Source organism: Dromiciops gliroides, chromosome 4, assembly GCF_019393635.1.
Source record: "Dromiciops gliroides isolate mDroGli1 chromosome 4, mDroGli1.pri, whole genome shotgun sequence".
In the NCBI taxonomy this organism is placed as follows: domain Eukaryota; kingdom Metazoa; phylum Chordata; class Mammalia; order Microbiotheria; family Microbiotheriidae; genus Dromiciops; species Dromiciops gliroides.
The window spans coordinates 179,560,774-179,585,573 of NC_057864.1; the positions used below are offsets into that span (position 1 = coordinate 179,560,774).

The following is a 24,800-nucleotide window of genomic DNA, read 5'->3' on the forward strand; positions in this document are numbered from 1 at the left end:
TAGCTGCTGAGCCAAATTGTACTCGTAGCTTTTGTACAGTGACCTATTCCTCCTAAGATCTCCCAGAGTTCTTTTCATTGCCCTCTCCATGTGGGTCTACCAAACTAACTAGAGATCCAGATTCCCTTCTCCTTTGATCCTTTTCCCAAATCGTTCATCATTTTTCTTCTCAAATACTGTCGTTTCTTTTAGGGGTGTTGGGACTTTATTTTCTTCTTTGGGTCTTTCTAGGAACCCAAGACCATTCATTAGCTATTCAAATCTGAGGCCCTGGTTCCTCCTCGATGTATTTTTTGTGTTCAGAGAGAACAGTAGCTCATGCATGAGAAGCTGGGAACTCTGTTGCTATGGCAGTGGTTCAAAATGTATTTCCTTAAATGCATTCTTTGTAACTATCTCCATTTAGTTCATCTCCCAAATAATGAAGCCCAAAGTCCTGTCACGATCCCCAGCACAATGCTTCTCTTTGGGGCGCTTTCACTGTCTCTAGTCTAAATACTGACTAGACTTTTAAAATCCAAGTGTGCAAGAAATAAAATGTTATTGTCTGACTTGGAATATCTGCATAATATACTAGCTCATCTTGGGTTTTGTATGTTCCTGGAGGTCTGGAGAAAAACAGTTCCCTTTGTGTCACTATTTCTTAAGTGTTTGTGGTTGCAACTGAATGCTAACTCCAATCATGAGCTATCATCCCCCCTTGGGTTCATGTGAGCCTAAGGGACTAGAAGCCAAGCGTCACACTCACTAGGAAAGACAGACCTGTTTGCCTCAGTGTATGACCTATGAAGCCACACCCTGGCTCCCTTTGGGGGGGTGGGGGGCAGGGTAATGAGGGTTAAGTGACTTTCCCTGGGTCACAGCTAGCAAGTGTCTGAGGCTGGATTTGAACTCGGGTCCTCCTGAATCCAGGGATGGTGCTTTATCCACTGTACCACCTAGCTGCCCCCTTTAGGGGTGATCCTAAGGATGACTGCAGCACTTTTGCCCCATAATGTCTTTAACGCAGAAGTGTTTGCTAGCTTTTACCTGGGGGCTATCTCCCACTCCACCCCCCGGGTCACACATACTGGCATATGTGTGTATGTATACATATATATGACAGTCAGAATTATATGGCAATATACATGTAACAAAGTTAGAATTTAAACTGTGTGTATATGTAAACTATATGTCTATCGTTTAAATTCCAACTGTCCTGCGTATATGTGTGTGTCTGTGTGTAGATATGTATCGATACAGAAGTAGTTTAAATTCTGACTGTCCTTTGTATATGATATGCATATAGATATGTGTCAATACAGAAGTAGTTTGACTGTCTTATGTATATGATGTATGTGTAGATATGTAATTATACAGAAGTAGTTTAAATTCTGACTTTCACTACCCTGGTGACCTTGAGCAAATCCCTTCATCTCTCTTGGCCTCAGCTCCTCCTCTATAAAGTGAGGGGGTTAAACCTAGAGGACCGTTATAGTCCCTTCCAGCTCTAAATCTATAAATTGTAAAGAATGGAAAGAGATCTGGACCTTAGAAATCTGAGTCTCAGCTCTGCTACTGGCCAAATGAATTTTTCAAGTCATTAAACCTCTCTGAGCTTCATTTTCCTCATCTGTAAAATGGAGGTAATAGTCCTTGCACGGCCCATCTTACAGAAGTGTTGAGGGGGAAATGAAGCAATACCTATATAGAGTCCGGTAACCACGCAGCATTTCAGTATCCGTTGTCATTATCTACTTATCTCTAGAAGCTTCTGTCTGGCCCAAGTCCTCTACATCAGAAGACTCTGGGAGACAAGGGAGCACCGTGGCTGGAGAACCCCTCTGGGCTTTAGATTGCCATGATAATACTTGAGATCTCCAATCTGGCCCCCACATCAGAACTCAAACAGCTTTCCCACAAGGCTGGAATAATTGGGGCTCTCCTAGAAGGAGATGGAGGATTGAGGCAAAAAGAGAACAAAAAAACCTGGTGGCATATCCTTGAGGTACCACTGTGTGATTGCCTCATAACTTAGATTAGCTTTTGTTCTTTCTCTGTGGCTTGAGGCCCATTGTAATGAAAAGAGTAATTCATAAGCTAAATGTTCCAGTTATGTAATGACTTGTTAATAGCTGGGTTTCTGGTTTTCATGAAGCTTTTCTTATTTTCCTTTTCAGTGAGTGATTAATTCGACTTCATATAGGTCCTTGGGTGGCTACACATTATTCTATCAATGACCACCCTGTATTTTTAGGAAAATGACAACTATATTGAAAGGCTTTCTATACCCAGCTGAAAGGGAAAAAATGTCTTGGTTCATTCTTGGGCCCGGCCTGTTGTGAACAGCTGCTGACTCTAGTCAGGCCTCTTGTGTTCCTGAAAAACATATACACTCATACCACCAGAGAGACCAAGCAGTAAGGGGAGCTATAAGTAATGTATTTGAGGATTAGCTCAAGAAATCAATGACTATTTTCCTCCAGGGTACACAATATCTTTTTAATTTTATTTATTTATTTTGTGGGGCAATGAGGGTTAAGTGACTTTCCCTGGGTCACAGCTAGCAAGTGTCTGAGGCTGGATTTGAACTCAGGTCCTCCTGAATCCAGGGCCAGTGCTTTATCCACTGTGCCACCTAGCTGCCCCCACAGTATCTTTAAAACAATTTAATTAATACAGCCCTTTTTTTGCATCTTCCTCTTACAATATGTATGGGCTTCTGCCTTCCTAATGTAAGCTTGAAATTTTATTTTAATCATTAGTGGTTTGCTAATAGAAAAGGAGAAAATGTGGTATTTATGTTTTTCATTTCTGCTTTCTAGGCATTTCTGCCTTTAAATCACTTCTTAGAAGGCAGTAGTAGCATATTCAATTCTTTTGAGAATTCGTAAATCAAAAGTGTATCCCAACATGCCAGAACTTTGCCTTAGGTCTGTTTTGTATTTATCCTTTTTTTCGATATTTCATCTTTAGTTCCATTACTTCAAGGCTCCCTGTCTTTTTAAATAATTGAACAACTAAAGTGAAATGTCGCTGTTTCTTTCCACCAGTCCTCCACCCTAACCCATCCCCAATCCCTCCAAACCCATATTCTATATAGTTTTGAAGGAAGAGGAGTAAAAATGGAAAGGGAATTGCTATTATGCTTTTATCAAAGTAACTGTTTCTCTCCTGTTCCCTCCAGCCTGATTGCTACATCTTTGGCCAAGTCACTGATCACAAATACTTCCCTAATCTCACATCTTCCTCAGGGAGAGAAAAAGATGGGTTAAGTAGCTATGGCTCAGCTGGATGTCTTCACTTAGCAGCCTCAGCCTAAGCCCATTATCGTTATTTTTTAATAGTTCTCCTCCATTTGGTGTTAGCATCTGTCTGTCGCATCACTTGTTAATGTTTATACACTTTAATTTTCTCCTTCTGATACGCTTGTTTAAAAACCGATTTGATTGTCACAGGCTGCTGCTTTTTTTAAAAATCGATGTCTTCACCTGAATTATCACCAGCAAGAACAAGGCTACTAAGCAAATTGTATCTTTGTGTTTTCTTTTCATCTCCATTTTTAGGAACAGAGAAAACTGTTGAATATCACAAGAGCCAAAATGCACAGAGCCTTTCAGCAGACAAGTCCCAAGCATTTCCAGAGGATTCCAGCAGTAAAAGTGAAGAACCAGGAGTTGAAGGGTAAAAGCCTATGGTGGGGGCAGGGGTTAGGGTGAGATAGAGAGAGGGGAGGGGGGGAGAGAGAGAGTGCTGCTGTGAGTAGAAAGCTGTGATTTCTTGATTCTTTGTCTCAGGGTGAGTATTCGTTATTTTTCTCCACAAAGTCCCTGGTTTTATGTATGTAGACCTATAGCTTCTTGTTCCTTTAAAATATCCATCTTATTTAATCACCTATAGGCTTTTAATCTTATTCTTGCTTTATCTTTTTTTTTTTCTTTTTTGGGGGAGCGGGGCAATGACAGTTAAGTGACTTGCCCAGGGTCACACAGCCAGTAAGTGTCAAGTGTCTGAGGCAAGATCTGAACTCAGGTCCTCCTGAATCCAGGGCCAGTGCTTTATCCACTGCACCACCTAGCTGCCCCTTTTGCTTTAGTCTTAAACAATATAAGCTACTGCGCAGGAAAGAATCTTATGCTGTACCTGAGGCCATGGGCCAGATGGAGTTAGATGACCTGTCCCTTTTCTAGAATAGAATAAAATATAGCTAAACTAAGATTTTGAACAGTGCTAATGCAGTATGGGACATGGCTCCCCTCACGGATCAGCCCACACCCTACTTGTAGTTCCTGTTTTCCAGAAATAAGTTTAGATGCCAACTTCCCTCAATTCAAGTCAGCAAATACTCATTAAGCGCCTCCTATGTGTGAGGTCCCTGGGGATATGAAAATAAAGAAACAGTCCCTGCCCTCGAGGAACTTAGGGTCTGATGGAAGAGGGCATAGGGGCCAAACAGTGGCTGATGGGTGATGTGATGTCTACTGTGCACAAATGAACACAATATGAGAGAGAGCAGTGATTGTGGTAACAGAGAAACTTTATCCAAGGGTTCTAGAAAAATTGGTGGAGAAAGGAGTGAGGAGCCACTTTTTTAGCTGTCTAGAGGTTCAGACCCAGAGGGAATAGCTGGAAGGCTGCTGGTGGCACAGTAGATAGAGTACTGGGCCTGTAGTCAGGAAAACCTCAAACATTTACTGTGTGACCCTGGGCAAATCACTTAACCACTATTTGACTCAGTTTCTTCAACTGTATAATGGGGATAATAATAGCACCTACCTGGTAGGGTCATTGTGAGGATCAAATGAGATAATTTTGATGGGAAAAAAAAACACAATACAGTGCCTGACACATAGTAGGTGGTTTTATAAATACTTATTGCCTTTCCTTTCAGCCTTGGTCTTCAGGAAAGAAAATGTTTTGAACAGATGTGGAGGGCATTTATTTTAGTCAGGACAGGGGAAGATGAGATTGGGGCACAGTTTAGTCATCCAGTTTGGTTTGTAAAGGGGGTAGGATAGAATAGGACCAGAAAGAGTTTTGGGGCGGCCTCGAGGGCCACAGCAAGGGGTCATTTTGCAGTTTATCCTGGAGGAAGTAGGCAGCTGCCAAAGGGTTTCAAGCAGGGGGACAACATGGCTGGACTTGGGGGTTGGGAAGACAATTGAATAAAGGTGGTACTGGAAGCAGAGGAGCCAGTTAAAATAGATGACAGAGATGCGAACGAGAACAATGGGGGTTCTGAGGCAGACATGAGAGGTGGTAGAGCTGCGTTCCACAGAATCTGGCGCCTGATTCCCTGGGAAGGAGAGGACTCTGAAGTTTAACCGAGCTGCCCCAGACAGAGGGTGTTGCCAGCAACAAGCATAGGGAAGCTATGGGGCACACACATTTAGGGGAAAGAGGAGCTCAGTTTTGGATATCGTGAGTGTCCGATACCATTGGGACATTTAGGTGGAGAGAGTAGTGAGAAATTCAAAAATAAACCTCAGTGGCAAACTGGAGCTGGATATAGAAATAAGATTATCCTCTGCACGGGGATGATCATTTCAGCCAAGGGAGGGAACATAGACAAGTCCTAGGGACAGTGCGCTGTGGGGGAGATTTCTGAACATCACCTCAGGACCAGTGATTATGAGATAGATAGGAAAGATATTGTTTCTTCTATACAGTGGGGGTGATAATTACACGTTATGAATAATAATAAACAACATCCCCAACGTGTAGAGGAAATAGAAGCACACTGCCTTCTCAAGGTTGCATCTAATTAATGGCAGAGCTGGTGATCATGACCCCTAGTCTTTTGCCCTTTGCACTGTACCTGTAACAATGCAGCTAATGCTCTGGATCATGGATCTTAGAGTAATGATGGGTTAGCTTTGATCCAGCTGCACCCTCAAATCCCTATGACTGTTGATACACATTTTTAAAGCTAGGGACAGAGGTTTTATGACCATGGCATAGAGCAATGCTGTCTGGCCTATGTGGGGACCAAGCCTTACTACCATTGCTTAAGCAGTTGAGCTAGCCAGCTAGAGACTAATTAATACACAGGAACCAAGGGGCCTACTGTTAGAATTATTAGCCAACATTTTCCCCCAGGTAGTGGAGGAAGTTAGCATCCCAAGATACTGAAGCTCTTTCACAGCTTCGTTAACCTTTTCAGTCTTGATTGCCACTGAATCATGATTCAGGCCCAAAGGCCTAGAATAATAGAAAAACCTACTGGTAGGCTATGGTTTCTCAACTGACCCTTTCACAGCAGGCTTCCAGAGACAAATAAGAGGCAGTGAGCAGGAATGATGGTGTAAACTTGGCTGCTGAGTGTGAAGTATAGTTGTGGAGAGTATTTGGGAGGACTCTTCAGCTCTGTTTTGTGCTCCTGTGAGAGATGATTCCCACAAAGCCATTTGGACTTGAGCGGAGTCTGTGGGATTTGAGTGAGTGACAGTAGTGGTTAATTTGGTGAAACTTGCTGACATATTGTTAGGCAGTGAGCCTCAGACTAACCCCCTAAAGGGAGATGTCACGTGTCATCCTTGACGTGTCGGCATGCAACATGAATCTGGGCATGTTGCTTCCATGCCAACACACCAGCCCTCTTGTTGCCAATCATTCCCAAATACTCTGACATTAACAGCTCTTGCTTGATTCTGCCACAGCTGCTAGAAAGACCAGAGGGAGCTATTATCAGCCCTCTCAGAAGCTGTTCTGATGGTTTTCCCCTCTCCATCCTTATTTCCAGGTCTTCCCTTTTGGACTCCCAAATGCCAGATGGGGTCTGGAGCCTGCTTGGCCACTCCAGGAGTCTTCAGAAAGTAGGCTCTCCTTCTGAAGAGGGGATCAGTAGGATTGCTGCCGTAAAAGAAAAACAACAGTGGCGACCTAAGGATCAAAGTGTGATGATGGAGCAGTCTTGTGTGCTGAAACCAAACCTGGGTAATGTTCAGACTGGACCTCTCAGTCAGGGGAGGTGTTCCTCTTTAAACTTTCATGTAATCCACCCCAAGATTCTCTGTTTGGTTTTTCTATCAGTGCAGTTGATTATCATTCACACAGTGGATCTGTCTTTTCTGAGTCTTACCGTTTAAGATCCATGAGAGGAAAGTAACATGAATTTGCCTTAAGTCTAGCCTTCTTTTCCCCTGGTGGGGTCAGCACTCGGGGTGCTGCCCAAATGCTACAACTTTGACAGACAAGAAGGCTGCTGAGAGCTGGCTTGTCCTCTTGAGAAAAAGCAGCTGAAAAACCAGTCCCTTCTCATCTGTGGATGAAGGAACTAAATGAACTCCACATTTTCTGTCTTCTAAATCATTTTAATGGAGTGCAAGTTTTATGACTTGTAAATCAGAGTTTGAATCAGTCAAAAAAAAAAGTTTTAAATTAATTCTAAAAAGCACATTAGCACAAAAGGTGCAATTTGGCATAAAAATCCCACATTTGGCCATGTTCATTAGTGTCTTTTTAGGGCTATCATAAATTTCCTGTTTTTACACTTATTTCCTGATGGAGTAGCATTTTCTTAAAAGGTTTTAGAGATGTTCTGTTTTGTTTTTAATTTGGTAACGAGGCCTGATGACTCTAATGCACAAACTAATTGTGTTTTGGTGAATAAAAAAGCAAAAAAAGATGGCAATATCCTCTTAACCTAATATAACCTGCCCTTTTTTCCTACTTTGCGCAGTTAACAATTTACTGTTGAATAGATTAGACCAGAGGTTCTTAACCTTTTTGGTGTCCTGGACCCCTCAGGCCATCCAGGCAAGCCAATGATCCCCTTCTCAGGAGAATGTGTTTAAGTTCATAAAATAAAATCCGTAGGATTACAAAGGAAACCAATTATGTTCAAATAGAGTTTTCAATTTTTTTTTTTTTTGCAGGGCAATGGGGGTTACGTGACTTGCCCAGAGTCACACAGCTAGTAAATATCAAGTATCTGAGGCCGGATTTGAACTCAGGTCCTCCTGAATCCAGGGCCGGTGCTTTATCCACTACGCCACCTAGCCGCCCCCTCAAAATATTTTTTAAAACAAGTGTACGGGAGGCAGCTATGTGACACAGTGGATAAAGCACTGGCCCTGGATTCAGGAGGACCTGAGTTCAAATGTGACCTCAGACACTTGACACTAACTACCTGTGTGACCCTCATTGCCCCGCCCCCAAAAAAACAAGTATACAGAGGGCAGCTAGGTGGTGCAGTGGATAAAGCACTGGCCCTAGATTCAGGAGGACCTGAGTTCAAATATGGCTTCAAACACTTGACACTTACTAGCTGTGTGACCCTGGGCAAGTCACTTAACCCTCATTGCCCTGCCCCCCCCCCAAAAAAAAGTATACAAACTCCAGGTTATAATGACCCCCTGAATAAGACTTTTTTCTCTCTCTTTTAGAAACAGACCCTGAGCCAGAATCTAAAGCCAAAGTGGACACTAAGAATACCAAATCCAGCCCCCAGGAAAATAAGGACACTGCCCTAAGAGATATCCTCAACGTGTCCACTTCAACTTATGCACTGAGGCCAGCCCAGCTTCAGACTGTAGAAACCACCAACGTTCCTGCTTGCAATGTGAGGGGTCAGCCGGAGGAAGCTTCTGCCTCTGAGAGGGTCAAAAAAGGAGGGACGGGCAGCTCCAAAATGTCCCTTGTGGCGTCCGGTTTGACTCCCAAAGAACATGTGAGTGTGTCCGTGTGTATCTGACCAGGTGCTTTGCTGCCTTCCTGGTAACCGTACCGTTACATTCTTCTCACAGTGCATTAGAATGGGGCCCTGGGTAAAGGGTAGCCTTTGTCAGGATGGCCCTGGGAAGCCAACAATGTCATTTCTGTTGTTGATTTCTGAAAAATTGCTGCTAGACAGCTTTGTTTTCCTGATTCTTGCTTCTATCTCTGTTCATTATTTGACAAGTCACTTTTTCAGATGCTAACAGAAAGCAACTAGACTTTGTTACGGGCATGATCCAGGGCTATTAAAAGTTATTTAGTTGGGATTTTTTTTCCCTTTTCATCTTAAACAGAAAATAGGTGTGTCTCTTCTCTCTCTGGGAGGTAGTCCTTTTTTTCCCCTCCACATCTCAGTGTACTTGCTGCTCCCCAGCATAAATTGACTGAATCTAGCCCAGTTCCAAACAGTGCCAGACAGTGGCATTTGTCCAATGTTTATTTGTCTTTCCTCTGCCTTGTAACACAGTCATTCAGCAGCCTGCCCTGTCATTTCTGCCCTGCAACACCCACTACTATTAGGAATCTGGCCTCTCCTCTGGCTTATCTTGCCAAAGCCAAGAATGGTTTCCTATCGTGGAAAAATACCCACTGAAATATGAAGGCTGGAGTCAACCTGTTTCTACTTGGCCTGGGGATGAAATTCAGACACATGAAAGCCATTCACCTTGCCTATAACTTAGCATACTTGATATCACTTCATATAATTAAAAGAACTTAGTAAATATTTCTTTAAGCCCCCAACAACTACAGAGTGTCAAATGGGCTTTAGGGATAAGCAATGTTTATTGCAAACTGAATGAAAATGCTCGGTAATTCTTCTGTCTCTTAATAGCATCCTTCCCCATCCCTAACTCTAACCTTCCTTGAGGTAGCCAGTGACTCAGCATATGGCTTTGTATGTGGCTAGAAAGCCCTGCTTCAAGAACTGGCTCCAACCCTAGGAACAGCAATCCATTAAGCAGTTGGCTGATGTCTTTGTGACAACTTCCTTACTATCTAGCACTGGACTGTCTTTAAGCATATGCAACAAACATTTGTTTTGAAAGCTCATACCTGGGCATTTGTGTTTATTTAGGTCTCTCACTTTCCCACCCTGCCCAGAACCCATTGGATAAATACCAGGGTTCCTTTTGTTTTGTTTTGTTTTGTTTGTTTGTTAATTTTTTTTTTTTTAGTGAGGCAATTGGGGTTAAGTGACTTGCCCAGGGTCACACAGCTAGTAAGTGTTAAGTGTCTGAGGCCGGATTTGAACCCAGGTACTCCTGACTCCAGGGCCAGTGCTCTATCTACTGCGCCACCTAGCTGCCCCGGTTACTTTTGTTTTAAGGGCCAAGCATTTCAGACATTTTTTTAAACTGTCTAATTTTTCTTGCCACTGGCAGCTCTGAGCTGCAGATGAGTGCACAAGTGGCTTGGGTACATGTTGTCTTTAAAAAAGAAAAGAAGAAAACTTTTAAGCACTATTCGTCGTTGCTGAAGTGTGGCAAATTTATGATGAAGCAGCTGACTGTATTACACATGATTAATTCTGAAGCTCACATTAAAATGATCTTTTTACCAGTTACTGCTCTAACTGAATACTTTCAAGCTGGGGATTTCAGCAAATAATCAGTTCAGAATTGCTAATGATTCTGGCAGAGGGCTATGGTAATGGGAGGGAGGATATCATTAGCTTCTGTAAGTCAGCCTTTCTCTGAGCCCTCAGGCAGTGGGCATGGTCTGACAGGTTGGAGGAAGATAAGCTGATCTCAATTGCAGTATCATTCAGTGCATAAATGGTAGTGTTTGTGGCCTTGGCTAGTAAATAATGGTGCTTGATGAACAAAGTTATTTACCAAGCAGGAGTTAACATTTATGTCAACTGTGCTTTAAATGAATCTGGTTCATTTCTTAAACTGCCGATTTATTGTCTATTATGATTGATGGAGAATTGGTGCTAGTTTTCTTTCGGGAAAAGGATGAAATTCTTCCTTCAGTCCTTTTCTTTAAATGTATTGGAACTGATGGTTGTGACACTGACCTTTAGCATCACTGTGACTAATATTTTGTAACCATCAGAGGCTTGAATCTTGGTTTCAGGCCAGACATAACTACCACACATCTTTCTGGGAAGGCGGGATTTCTTGAAGCTCATAAACTGCAGGCTGATAAATCTGAATTATGCTATAGTGGAGTGTCACCATACAAAGAAACTGTCTCAGGCAATCAAGTGATTTCTGTTATTTAAAGGCAAAAATCAATACCATTTTGAAATCTTGGTTATGTTTTCCATGTCTCCTGACATGGAATACTTCAGAATTTCTTCCCCTAAGTTGTACTTTTTTATTAAATTGGGGTTTATTTTGGTACTTTAGCTATGTTAGACAGCAAATCTTTTTATCCCTTGACTGATGCGAATTCAAAGCCAGGATTTCTAATGCTCAAAGCTGTCTGTTATTACATTGGAGGCAATTTGATATAATTCAGTGTTTTGCTTGCTTTCAGATGCTAGTGCAGAAGTTTGCCAGGAAAACCCAAAGCACTCTATCTAATCAAATTACTGAAGGAACCACTCATGTGATAATGAAAACAGGTATACCAAGAGCTTTATTAACAGACAAAACATGTTAACTCTCTTCCAGGTAAGAAGTACCTGTCCTGGAATTCAGTGGGAAAACAGACAGTTGAGGAAGTCTCAAAAAGTCAAACTTCATTTTCCCTGCTCTAGGAAACATTTCCTTAAGATTTACTTGAAATTCAGGTTCATTGACTATTTATGACATGGTTCCATTAAACCCAAGCAAACATTTGTTATTGCAATGACTTTGACAATAAGTCTAGATTCTAAATGCTTCTGTTCTCAGATATTTTGCTCTAAAGAGCCTAGATTTAAGCTGCTCTCTTGAATACTTTATAAATTTTGATCAACCAAGAGACAAATCCTACTCATCTAATAATAATTACAAATTTTAATTTTATTTTAAAAGTAATCCTATTAGGGGCAGCTAGGTGGTGCAGTGGATAAAGCACTGGCCCTGGATTCAGGAGGACCTGAGTTCAAATCCAGCCTCAGACACTTGACACTTACTAGCTGTGTGACCCTGGGCAAGTCACTTAACCCTCATTGCCCCACCCCCCAAATAAAAGGTAATCCTATTAGCCTTTCTACCAAAGAAAATTATTAGCATAGGTTCAGAGACTAGGGAGATAAACCAACCATAGAATAGAATTTTCTTTTTCTTTTTTTTTTTGCAGGGCAGTGGGGGTTAAGTGACTTGCCCAGGGTCACACAGCTAGTAAGTTTCAAGTGTCTGAGGCCGGATTTGAACTCAGGTACTCCTGAATCCAAGGCCAGTGCTTTATCCACTGTGCCACCTAGCTGCCCCGATAGAATGGAATTTTAAAAGTTGATCAAATCTTAGCTTTGCCACTTCATCCTCATGTGATGTTGGACATGTCACTTGACCTCAGGTACTAGCTGGCCTCTCAAGTACCTTCCTGCCCTGGATCTCTGTTCCTATGAACTTGATAAAACGTAGAGACATCTCATAAAACCATGTATTAGAGTGTCTCTCAAAGAGGCCATGCAGCTCTGTCCAGTTTGCAAGTGGCTAATGCACTGTGTTTGAAGTCCATTATTCCAACACCTTTATCAACAATTAAACAAGAAACTTTACAAAATAGAAATGTGAAGAATTTTATGAAGAAGGGCTTTTGCTGATGATGGCTTGTCTTTTGTATCTTAAGGTTTAATTAAATGCATTTCTCCTAAGAGTTTTTGCCACAGCTTCCTTAGTTCTTCAAAGAGGCCTTTGAAATACTGGGAAATAAATAGAAATTGTTCTTTAGCTGTTGTTTTCTGAAGTATTGATGTAGAAAAAAGAAAGAACCCTGAGATCCTTGGCCTCCAACTGGCATATTTCCCAAGTACCCATTGTAGGAATGCTAAAGGGTTAGGGGTCTCCAACTCTAGCTAAGGGGAGGCACATATTACTTGGGTTATTGTTTCCACATTATATTCTCACACATATCATTTCTTCCTTCTACATATAACCATCCACTAAGACAGATTTAGTCTCTCCAAGTATAGCAACAGTATCAGCCCAGGCCATGCTTTGAATATTTTTTTGAAGGCACCTAAATAGTTTTGGGATACAGAAAATACATTGCATGGGATCCAACTTGTAGAGATCCGTGTTTTCCCTTTACTGCTGTGCTGGTCCAGACTTCTGACTTCTGCCTCCTTCCCCAGAGTAGATGGAGTCACCAACCCTTCTCTAGTGGGCTAGGACCTCCTGAGCCCACTATAGCCAGACTTTCAGAATTAGTTACCAACTTCTACTGACTTCTTGTATGGTTTTTACTTTGTAGATGCTGAGTTTGTGTGTGAGCGGACCCTAAAGTACTTCTTGGGCATTGCAGGAGGGAAATGGATCGTGAGTTTTCTGTGTAAGTATAATTTTTTTTTTCTTTTTGAGCAGGGCAGTGAGAGTTAAGTGACTTGCCCAGGGTCACACAGCTAGTAAGTGTCAAGTGTCAGAGGTTGGATTTGAACTCAGGCCCTCCTGAACCCAGGGCCAGTGCTTTATCCACTGCTCCACCTAGCTGCCCACTGTACGTACAATTTAACATAACTCTCTACCCCCTCTACCCTTCATGCTTTGGTTTTTCTGCATCCCCCCCCCCTTTTTTTTTAACACTTAATGTCTTAACACCTGAGATTGCTACAGTTCTGAGTCTGAATACCCAAAAGGCCTTTAATGATTACACTAAATTGGTTTTATCTTTAATGTGCATTGCTTTGTTCAGATAAGCAGGCAATGTTGGGGAAATGGGTTTCCTTTCATAACTAATAGAATCTAATCTGTTCTTAGCAATTTTAGTCTGTAAAGGAGGCTTTCTTTAGATACTGGCCTAAAATCGATGTACATCAGGCAATTTCTAACATTTGAATTAAGCCACAGCCATGCCTGAGGAAAGAATCTGCTGTACATCTTGTAAATCTCTGGCTTTTTAGGGTTATATGCTACCCCTTTCACTAGTATTCTGCAGATGTTTAACAGTATTTTATTTTTTTCCCCTGATTACATGTAAAGATCATTTTGACATTTTTTTTTTAATTTTGAGTTCCAAATTTTCTCTCTCCCTCCTTCACATCCCCCCTCCCTGAGATGGTAAGAAATTTGATATGTTATACATGTTTGATGATGCAAAATATATCACCATCTTATAAATGTTCTGAAAGAAGACACAGGCTCAAAGGGGGAAAAAATACAGAAAGCGAAAAATAGTATGCTTCGATCTGCATTTAGACTCCATAAGTTCTTTCTCTGGAGGTGGAGAGCACCTTTCATCATGAGTCCTTTGGAGTTGTCTTGGATCATTGAATTGCTGAGCATAGTTAAGTCATTCACAGTTGATCATTGTATAGTATTGTTACTGTGTGCTATTCTGCCTCTGCTCACTTCACTTTTCCACAAATGCTTCTTGACCAAATCGTTGTCAGAAAGTTGGGTTTTTTCCTGTTGTGTATGACCTTTCTTTTTATTATCTTCTCTTCAGGGGTGGTGCAGTCTTTTAAAGAAGGAAAGGTACTGCCTGAGGTAGGTCCTTGATGTCCCAAAATAACCAAAGATAGGCCTCATGCTGAGAAGTTTGAATGACTTTCTTGGTGAAAGGTAGGGATGATGGTGAGAACGCATTGGGCAAGTAGAAACCTGGAACTGAGACACAGAAGAATCAAGCAAGCATTTATTAAGCACCTACTGAGTGCTAGGCACTGGGGATACAAAGATGAAAATGACTAGCCCCTGCCCTCTGGGAGCTTATATTTTAACAGCAGAAAAACTTTGACTATTCTCGAGAGCTTCAAAAGGAATGACTCTTTAATTGGGAGAGGGAGTTGCAGAGAAACAGACTCACTGTGCCAGTACACATGATACCTTCCTATATAGTAGTTGTAGTTCTTCAGTGCTATGGTTAAGGCAAGATCTGCCTTTCTAAGAAGCAAGTGGAATTTATTTAGAAATAAAATTACCTCAGGAGAATATCTGCTATTGATGCTCTGAGAACAAAGAGAGGTAAATAATAGCATGTAGGAAGAAGAATAATTTCAGAACAGAACTGTGCAGGCACAAGCCATCATTTTGTTGTTTCAGTTGGCTGCTAAAAACTTTGCACAGCACACTACCCATCCAAGTGGCTCCATGACTGAGCCAGGAAGGTGGCCACAGGATTTCACATGTTGGTGTTCTAATAGTATAGGAATGACCGATCTAGAACTGGAAGATGACCTTGGTTGGACCATCTAGTCCAACCCACACTTATTTCAAATAAGAAAAGTGAGGCAAGGGAGATTCAGGGACTTGCCCAGGACAGGTAATAAGCATCAGAGAGAGGATTTGAACCCAGGTCTTCTCACTCCAAAGCCAGTGCCCTTTTCAGTATCACACTGCCTCCTTTATCTAAAAAATAAATGCAAAGGAGAACTAGCCTCCCTTCTGTCTTGCTTGTTAGCAAGTGCTTGTTAGCACTTTTTGGTTTGAATATAACCAAGGACCTCTTGCTCTTCGCTCTTTCACTCCCTTCTTGAACCCAAATCAATAGTAGTAGAAACTTCCTTTTCACCTTACTATAAGAAGCCTGCCCATTCTCTCTTCCAGGTTTCATTAACCATGGAAATTTCTCAGTTGGAATATGAAAGGCCCTTTTCTCTTTAGAATGGCAATATGCAATTTGATTTAAAAGATGGGGGTTATTTCTGTTATCATTCCATAGCAAAGTGTTATCAGTTTAATCTAAATGCTAAGCAATGTTTCGAGAAGAGATGGATATTGGAAATCTAAATACATTATGTCCTAGTAAGGAAGGAAGCCAGTTAGTTTTTGCCAAGAGATTTGCCTCTGTGAACTGCCTACAGCAGCTGAGATGCCAGTCATTTCACCAAGCCTGCCAAATTTAGTGAACTTTTTGGACAAACAAGCCCAGGAAAGCTTAGCTCCCTAAAAGTGATGTAAATTCCAGCTGGAAGCCAAAAAACCATCTTTTTCTTGGTTCTTTTATTTCTTACAGCGTGACTTTGAAGTCAGAGGAGATGTCATCAATGGGAGGAACCACCGAGGCCCAGAGAGAGCAAGAGAATCTCAGGGAATGAAGGTAAAGCTACTGGATAAGATCTCACCTCAGTTACACAGGAAGAAGCCAGCGTTGCCAAGACTCCTCTGTGGGTGTCTTACCTAGAAGATGCTTCTTTGTAATGGTGACTGCCTGATGGTAGTTCTTTCTCCCTAAGACACCTGCTCTTCTGGGGTTGCCAAAAGCTTATGTTCCTGACTAACACTTTCTAACCATGATGTTTTAGTTCTGTCTCTTTTGAGGGAGCACAACCTAACCCTTGAGAATGGACTCCCTCCTCGCTGGAGCACAACCTGACCTTTTCTAGCCACGGGCAAGGGCAGTGACAGAGAGGGCACTGGGCAAAGAAGTGATCTAGGAGATAAGCACTGGTCAGGCCCTAAAGCATTGAATCCAAGGGTCAGTCTCGCCTCACTCTACCTACTCAGCCCTGGCAATTTATTCCTTTAGACTTTTATCTCCCAATGTTAAAAAGAAGCTGATGTCATTTGCTTCTTCCTATTATGCCACCTCCCCAGAGAGTTGCAGCACAAGATGGCTAATTGTTTTGTTTAGTTTTGTTTTGTTTCACCACATTGTGTGTAAGGTTGGGTTAGCCCCAGATCCCTCCCCCACTTTAACTGAAACACTGCTCTTGTTGCTGCCTGGTTGGGTTTTTTCCATGTGCAGGAGCCTTTGGATGGCAGGGATGGAAAGTGACTAGTCGAAATGATGAAACTGAAGATGCTAAATGTCACAGTGGTTTCTCCCTGACAGGGAGAAATGTATTTGTTGAAGAGCTCAAACTGCAAGTCTCTTATCTTCTCATTAGAGGTCCTTGTCAGGGAATGTCAACCAAGCATAAGATTTGAAAATATCCAATCATTAAAGTGTTCACGTAGCATTTGGCTCAGATGAGACGCCTAAATAGAACTTGAGCATTTTGAGTGGCTTGAGTCCATGACATCACCAGCCAGCGGCATTAGGGGAAGTGTTGTTAGGGCACGTATTTCATTCACATAGGTGGCACTGTCAGTATAAATGGGATCCATTACTTAGAATGAGAGTAGAGTTGTTCCCTTTCTTTCAATAAGCTATAAAGTGACATTGAAGTAATAGCCTGAAGTGCAGCTCATTTTTGCCTCCTTTTGGTTTTTTCGGTTCTTTCCAGCTTTAAGGGGAAGGGAGGAAGGAATGGAGATTGAGACCATTTTCATAATTGTCCCTTTTGAGCAGGTGGAGGGTATATTATAGAATAATATGAGTCACATGATACCATCTTGGAGACTCTTGGCAAAAAAGAATAGGATTATTATTTTTACTACTCATATCATGTCCTCACATGTTGTTAATTTTCAGTACCTTCAAACTTTCAAAAATCATTTATTTCAACACTCAGAAACCTTTATTAAGCATCTATCATGTGCAGTATATGCAACTCCCAAAAGTGAATGTTTTCAGAAGAGACATGATTCTATAATGAGTATTAGGGGAAGGTATAAAAGGAAATCACTCTTGTAGTGGGATATGGGCCCCTTCCTTTGGTGACCAAGCAATCAAAACAGTACAAGAAGAAGAAGATGACTTCCCAGGCTGTTCCCTTAGGAGACTGATAATGTTTTCCACAGCTATCTCTGAAGGAGCTTTAGGCTTAAAGCTATCTATGCTTTGGGCTCAGTAAAAATTAGGCAAAGGAGTGATTGCTTTCAAAAGTAGGGAAAGGAAGGATCCTATCAAACCCCTACTATGAGATAAATATGACCCTGATACCTAAACTGAGGAGATAAAGAAAGAAAAAAAGAAAACTATAGACCAGTATCTATAAGGAATATTGATGTAAAAATCTTGAATAAAATATTAATTAACAGAGACTACAACAGCATATTAAAAGTCAAATACACTCTGGTCAGGTTATATTTTTGCCAGGAATTAAAAATTATAAATACAGAAGATCATATTAGTAACAAAATTAATAAAAATCGCATGGCTAGTTCAATAGATACAGAAAAGGCTTATGACAAAATACAACACCTTTATATTAAAAAACACAAAAATAAACAGACCTTTCCTTAATAGATTAAATGACATCTATCTAAACTCAAGAATTAGCGAGCAGTATTTGTAATAAACACTAGAGGTCTTTTCAGTAGGATCAGGGATAAAGCAGTGATGTTCATTTATGCCATTATTATTTGATAAAACTATAAAATGTAAAACTATTTGGAAGTCTAGCTACCAAGACACATGCAGGAATTCTATAAAGGCAGCCACCAACACACTCTTTAAGGAAAGAGAGGTACCTAAATATTGCTCATGTTTGGGTCTTACTAATATAAAAAAATAACAATACTCATATTAATTAGCAGATTCAGTGTCATACCAGTCACATTACCAAAGGGTTACTTTAGGGAAGTAGAAAAGAATAAAATTCATCTAGAAGAACAAAAGGTCAAGAAGCTCACAGGAAATGAAGAGCAAAGGTGGGAAAAGATCTTAAACTATACCACAAAACAGTAATCATCAAAGCTATTTGGTACTAATTAAATATAGAAAAGTGGAACACTGGACCAGAGTAGATACATAGGACTATGAAGCAATTGAACTTGTTAGCATGGTGTTCAGTAAACCAAAGGACCCCAACTATTCAATAGAAACTTCTGGGAAAGCTATTAAAAAGTCTGGTAGGAATTATGTTTAGATCTATGTCTCACAACATACACTATCATAAGTTCCAAATGCATAAATAGCCTACATATGTGGCATATAAAAGGTTTGAGAGACATAATTTCTGAGTAATAAATCTTTTTTTTTTTTTTTTTGGTGGGGCAATGAGAGTTAAGTGACTTGCCTAGGATCACACAGCTAGTAAGTGACAAGTGTCTGAGTCCAGATTTGAACTCGGATCCTCCTGAATCCAGGGCTGGTGCTTTATCCAACGCACCACCTAGCTTCTCTCCTGATCACTTAGTCTTGGACAAAGAGACATCTCTTATCCAGACTCTATCCCCACCTAGCACAATCTGGACAAAAGGGGGACCACCTCTACTCAGACCTGGCTGACTAAAATTACTAGAGTAGAATTAGCTGGTTGGAAAAACAACTTCACCTGGATAAGATGGTCTATGTGGGGTAAATTTAGGGGTAAGGTCAGAGAGCTCCCCAATAATTTGTTTAATAATCATCTCTCTCATTATTAAAAGTCTTATTGAAAGCCATTTAGGGGAGTAAGCAAAAGATGGCTTTTACAAATATGGATCAGGAAAGAGTCCCTGGACAAACAAGAGATAGAGAACATCACAGTAGATAAAATGGACAATTATAATTGCATTAAGTCCAAAGTATTTTACACGAACAAAGTTGTTAATGTTAGAATTAGTAGGGGGGCAGCTAGGTGGCACAGTGGATAAAGCACCGGCCCTGGATTCAGGAGTACCTGAGTTCAAATCTGGCCTCAGACACTTGACACTAGCTGTGTGACCCTGGGCAAGTCACTTAACCCCCATTGCCCCGCAAAAAAAAAAAAAAGAAAAAGACTTAGTAGGAAAACAGTTAACTATGGTGGAAATTATAGCAAGTTTCTCTGCTGATGGTGTGCTATCCAAGATATATAAAGAATTGATACAAATATATAGGGTCAAGAACCATTCCCCAGTAGATAATTGGTCAGTCAGTCAGTCAACAAGTATTGATCAAGTGATTCTTATGTGCTTCTGGGAATGCACAGAAAGGCAAGATCACCCCCTGCACCCAAGAAGCTCATGTCTAAAGTGGGAAACAAACATGAAAATAATTAGGTGCTTATACCTTTTTTTACTTTGTAAAAGTACTTTGTGAATTATTTTACTTTGTAACAAATAAATTGTATACCACCATGCAAGATACTGGAGCTACAAAGACAAAAATTAAATAATCTTCACCCAAAAGGATCTTGCATTGTATTGGAGGAGGTCCCGCGTACTTGGATAAATATACCTGATATGTATAAGTCTCCAACTTGAAGGACCCTTCCATTTAATGCAGAGTGATATAGAGGTTACAAAGCATCTTGACACATTTCATCTTTAGTCTTTGTAATAACCCTACGAGGTGGACAAGGCAGGCACAGTTGTCTCTGTTTTACAGATGAGGAAACAGCAAAATTAAATTAATTGCCCATGGTCACAAGACTGGTAAATGGCAGAGCTGGGCCAGGAACTGAGGTCTTCTGAGTCCTGATCAAGCCGTAGAGAGGAAACAGCCCTACAGTAACTATAGACAGAAAATCCACACATAGAGCAAAAAGGTGCTCTGCCCTGGGACAGAGTGCTGGGTGTAAGACTGATCTTTATCGTTTCTGAGAAATAACAGTGGAAGCCATCAAATTTAAAGGAAGAGAAAAGTGTGTCCCAGGAGCTTCATTCAGGGACTAAAGCATTCTGTACTCCTTGATAATTTTCATTTGTCTTTCCCCAGATCTTCAAGGGCCTGGAAATCTGTTGCTATGGACCATTTACAGACATGCCAACAGGTAAGAGACTGAGGGTCTACAGAATAACATTCTCATAACAGCTGTTCCTTTGCACCAACCAAACCTACGGCAAGAAGAGTATTGTAGGATCAACTAGCCTTTGTGTGTGTCCAACTTCCAAAAGACCTCAGATTGATGCGGCTTTCCTGGTATAGATTTGAGAATAGAGATTCTCCTGTACCCAAACCTAGAATAGAAGGGAAAAGTCATATATTTTTTTAAATTCTTGCTTTAAGAGAAAGGAAAATTAATAAATGTGGAGGAAGATGGCTTAGATGTTTACAATAATTGAGAATCAGGTTGCTTGGTTCTCCCAAACCTTCCTCTGCCCACACATTCCTTCTGATACATTATTAATAGGGAAGAATGCATGGCTGTAGCTTAAGCCTTTGGGGCAGGGGCCTTGCATGGGCTCAGAGCAGCAATATTGGAGGGAATGCTTTTGATGAACATTTTCTCATTTAAATTTCACCCAGATCATTATGTGCATACCAGATGTAATGATTCAAGTAATTCCTCTTCAGACCAAATACTCCCATTTTATAATACATGCATATGCGTGCGCGCACACGCGCACACACACACACACACACACACACACACACTTGCCCTGGTCAGATTCCATCAGCCTCCTGTATAGCTGAAGTCTTCTTCCTTAACTTAGGGAGGCTTAAGTAACTATGTCGGTGATGCACTGAACCAGCAACTAGGGAGGCCAGCAGAGGTATGCAAAATGTCTTTCTTTTGTCTTTATTTTCCTTCATTATTGGCTATTGATTGGGATTTATGAAATTTCCAGACATATTCTCCTTGAGGCATTTGAGATGAATTTGTTCTTTTATGTAATGAAAACTTGCCTGAAGCAGGTCTACCAGACTGCCTTCCGGAGGGTTTTGTTGGAAGCAGTATTGCCCTGGTCTCAATTACCCCATTCAGCAACACAGAGAAAGCTTAAAACACCTCTGACCCTCATTCCTGTCACTTACATTTCTTACTAATCTGGAAAATGTAGGCTGCTGAGAAGGGAAGCCTGTATAAAACTCCATGCAAGAAGATGTGCAGACATAGCAAGAAGTTAGCTCTCCCATTTGATGCTTTGTACTCTCATTCTCCTTGCCATGCAGTGAGTCACCTCTGCAAATGACCCAGCCTTCCAAAACCTCTTCTGGCCAGCACTATCCCATAAGCATGTAGATTCTGCCTCCTCTCAGCGAGGCTCTGTCCAGGGTGGCGTTTATTTTTTGACTGAATGAATTCTCCTGTCTCTTGACATTTGCAGTAATTACCACTGAGTGTGGTGCTCTTCACTGCCATGATTATCAATTACTGACTCAGCCTTAGGAGGAAAGGTTGCCTTTTTTTCTCTTCTCCATAGTTTCTTAGCCAGTGATTTAGCAAATTAATAGAAATTATCTTGGATTTTTTTTTTCTTTTCAAGTATCTCATTCATGAGAGATTGTCAAGTCTGGTATCTGTCTCTTCACTCTTGAGTCCCTATATTCATCACATACTCCACCACTTGACACTTATTAGCTGTGTGACCCTGGGCAAGTCACTTAACCCCCATTGCCCCGCAAAAAAACAAACAAACAAACAAAAAATTAGACCCTGCTAGTTTTATAAATAAAGTTTCTAGGTTTAATTAGATCTGTCTGTTAACTCACTTTCTTCTTCCAAAGAAACTCATGCTTTTTGATTATCAGTCTCCAGTTCAGTGAGTGATCATCCCTCTAACAAAAGTCTAGAGAGATTGCCCTGGGTCACATAGCCCCTCAGAGGTGGAGAAGCTTTAGATTCAAGTGCCAGGCTGTTCTGCCCCTCCACCCAGAAAGAGGATGTGGGAAGTCTTTTACTGCAATGCTCGTTGATTAATTCAACAGACACCTGTTAAGCACCCTGCTGTTTAGAGATGGCTAGAATAGGTACTGGAAAAAAATATAAGGAAAAAGAAAAGCCACAAGTTTTGGATAAGTCCCTTGTTTCTTTTTTTTTTTTTTAGTGAGGCAATTGGGGTTAAGTGACTTGCCCAGGGTCACACAGCTAGTAAGTGTTAAGTGTCTGAGGCCAGATTTGAACTCAGGTACTCCTGACTCCAGGGCCGGTGCTCTATCCACTGCGCCACCTAGCTGCCCCCAGTCCCTTGTTTCTTGCAACTTGTAGACTAGCAGAGGGACAAGACACAAAACACAGAGCTATAATATGTGTGCCACATTGCATTATAAATGCACTAGAGAGTTGCAAAACATGCTATGTAAGGTACAGACAGGAGGATTGTTTCTGAAAGGGGAGATCAGGAAAGGCTTCCTAGTGGAAATGGCATTTAACTGGGCTTTAAAGCATGAGTGGGAATTCAGCAAGCAGCTTGGGGAAGGGAGGGTATTTCTAGCACAAGGCACCATGTAGTCAGGAGTAGAGGGGGAAGCTAAGTGCTGTGTTCAGAGAACAAAGCAAACTAGCTTGGCTGGAGGGGCGTGTGTGTGTGTGTGTGTGTGTGTGTGTGTGTGTGTGTGTGTTGGAGGGGGGGGTCATGCTAAAAGAATGGAAAGGTACGGGGAGAGCTTTGAACACTACCCAAAGAAGTTTGAACCTTCCTTTCCTCTGACAACCCTGTGGGGCCACAGAAGAGATGAACAAAGAAATAACATGACCAGATCTGTGCATAATAAAGATCACATGAAGGATGGAATGGATTGAAGAGGGGAAGGAAGTCAGAAAGACTGTTTCGATAATAGTCCAGGCAGCCAGCTCAAGAGACCAGAGAAGAGGTGATGGATGTCAGATCGGCAGGGCCTTGGTGACTGGATGTGAAAGGCTGCAGGAACAAGAAAAATTAGAGCAGCATGTGTGGACGGCTGGTTGGATGATGGTAGCACAGAAAGAATCCAGCTCAAAGGACAAGCAGGCTTACACAGAGAGGCCTGTTTTGGACATGTAGAATTTGAGGTACTGGTACAACATCTTAATGGAGATAAAGATGGGTAGCCAGGGAGCAGTAGTAGTGATAGCTTAGAGTCATGACAAAGCCCTTTCCCTGTAACATCCAGAGCAAGTCAAGGACAAAACAGATTCCAAGGCTTGGAGACATCATCGTGGAGGTGGTGATGGAAAGCTTGGGAGAAAATGCTAGTGCCGAGGCAGATGATAGAAAAACGAAAGAAGAGAGCCCCACACTGAGCAGTCAGCCAGACAGAAAGCTGAGGAGCCAGCGGAAGAGATAAAAAGAAGATAGGGAGCTAATCAAAGAACCAGGAGAGTATCCAGTTAGAGGGTACAGTCAGCTTGGTGAAAAGCAACATGAAGGTCGAGTGAGATGAGGAATAGGAAAAAAGGCTCTCAGAGTTGACCATTAGGAAGTCATGCGTGACCTTTTGAGAGAACAGTTTCAGGGGGAGTTGAAGCCAGATTGTAAAGGGTTGAAGAGATTAATGGGTAGTTAGTAGATGAAGGCACCAGTTGCAGACAACCTTGGCAAGAAATTTAGCAGTGAAGGGGAAAGGGGGAGGGGGGAGATGTGGTATGATAGTTAAATGGAATTGAGAGAGGGCTTTGGGGGGGATTGGGGAGACCTGAGAATGTTTCCAAGGACAACTGGAAAATCAAAACTAGAAGATGTGTGAGAAAGAGGAAGAGACTTGTAGAGTGTACACAGGTCTTGGATGATGCCAGAGAGAAAGAGGTCATCGGGTACAGGTAGTAGGATTGATCTCTATGGACAGGGGAAGGAGAATGGCTAATGATGCTGAAAGATCAGGGGTCTTTGAGATTCCAGAGTAGTGAATAGTGAAACATCAAGACTGGATCATGGGGCAGCTAGGTGGCACAGTAGATAGAGCATCGGCCCTGGATTCAGGAGGACCTGAGTTCAAATCTGACCTCAGACACTTAACACTTACTAGCTGTGTGACCCTGAGCAAGTCACTTAACCCCAATTGCCTCACCAAATAAATAAATAAATAAGAAAGAAAGAAAGAAAGAAAGAAAGAAAGAAAGAAAGAAAGAAAGAAAGAAAGAAAGAAAGAAAGGAGGAGTTCACTCACTCCCAGTAGAAATCTTTAAGCAAAGCCCAGATGACCACTCTTCAGCATTGTTTCAGAAGGAATTCTTAGCTAGGTATTGGTCTGACTTGGTGGCTTCTATCTCCCTTCCAGTACTGAGATGTGATGTTTATGGGTGTAGAGGAGAGGGTAGTCCCAAAGCAGACAAATAGAATCCTGTTTTTAAAAACTGAAGGAATAATGGGTGATGAGTCTAGAAAAAAAGGTTGGGTAGTTATGTACCTTTTGAGGTGCATAAACCTCTAAGGATGAAAGGTCACTGATGGATGGTGACAGCTATAGTCTGGAAGTAACAGCCGGCAGCAAGAAGTATGTTCATTATTCACCCTTCTTTCTAGCCCTGTTAGAAGTAGGAGTAGGAGAGATGAAAACTCACCCTAGAATTTATTAGAGCTTGGGATGTTCATTTGTTGGTTCTCCAAAATGTGTACCTCTATGAAGCTTTTTCC

The 24,800-nt window shown here is 41.5% G+C and overlaps 1 protein-coding gene across 1 annotated transcript in view; it reads left to right on the forward strand.

The window, feature by feature from the left end:
- BRCA1 (BRCA1 DNA repair associated) overlaps nucleotides 1–24,800 on the forward strand; it is a 72,951-nt gene that overhangs the window by 45,016 nt on the left and 3,135 nt on the right. The window contains exons 12-19 of the mRNA XM_043964359.1: nucleotides 3,546–3,663; nucleotides 6,722–6,915; nucleotides 8,367–8,650; nucleotides 11,182–11,269; nucleotides 13,048–13,125; nucleotides 14,239–14,279; nucleotides 15,748–15,831; nucleotides 20,242–20,296. Of these exons, the coding sequence (XP_043820294.1) occupies nucleotides 3,546–3,663; nucleotides 6,722–6,915; nucleotides 8,367–8,650; nucleotides 11,182–11,269; nucleotides 13,048–13,125; nucleotides 14,239–14,279; nucleotides 15,748–15,831; nucleotides 20,242–20,296 (942 nt within the window). The remainder of the gene's footprint in view (nucleotides 1–3,545; nucleotides 3,664–6,721; nucleotides 6,916–8,366; nucleotides 8,651–11,181; nucleotides 11,270–13,047; nucleotides 13,126–14,238; nucleotides 14,280–15,747; nucleotides 15,832–20,241; nucleotides 20,297–24,800) is intronic.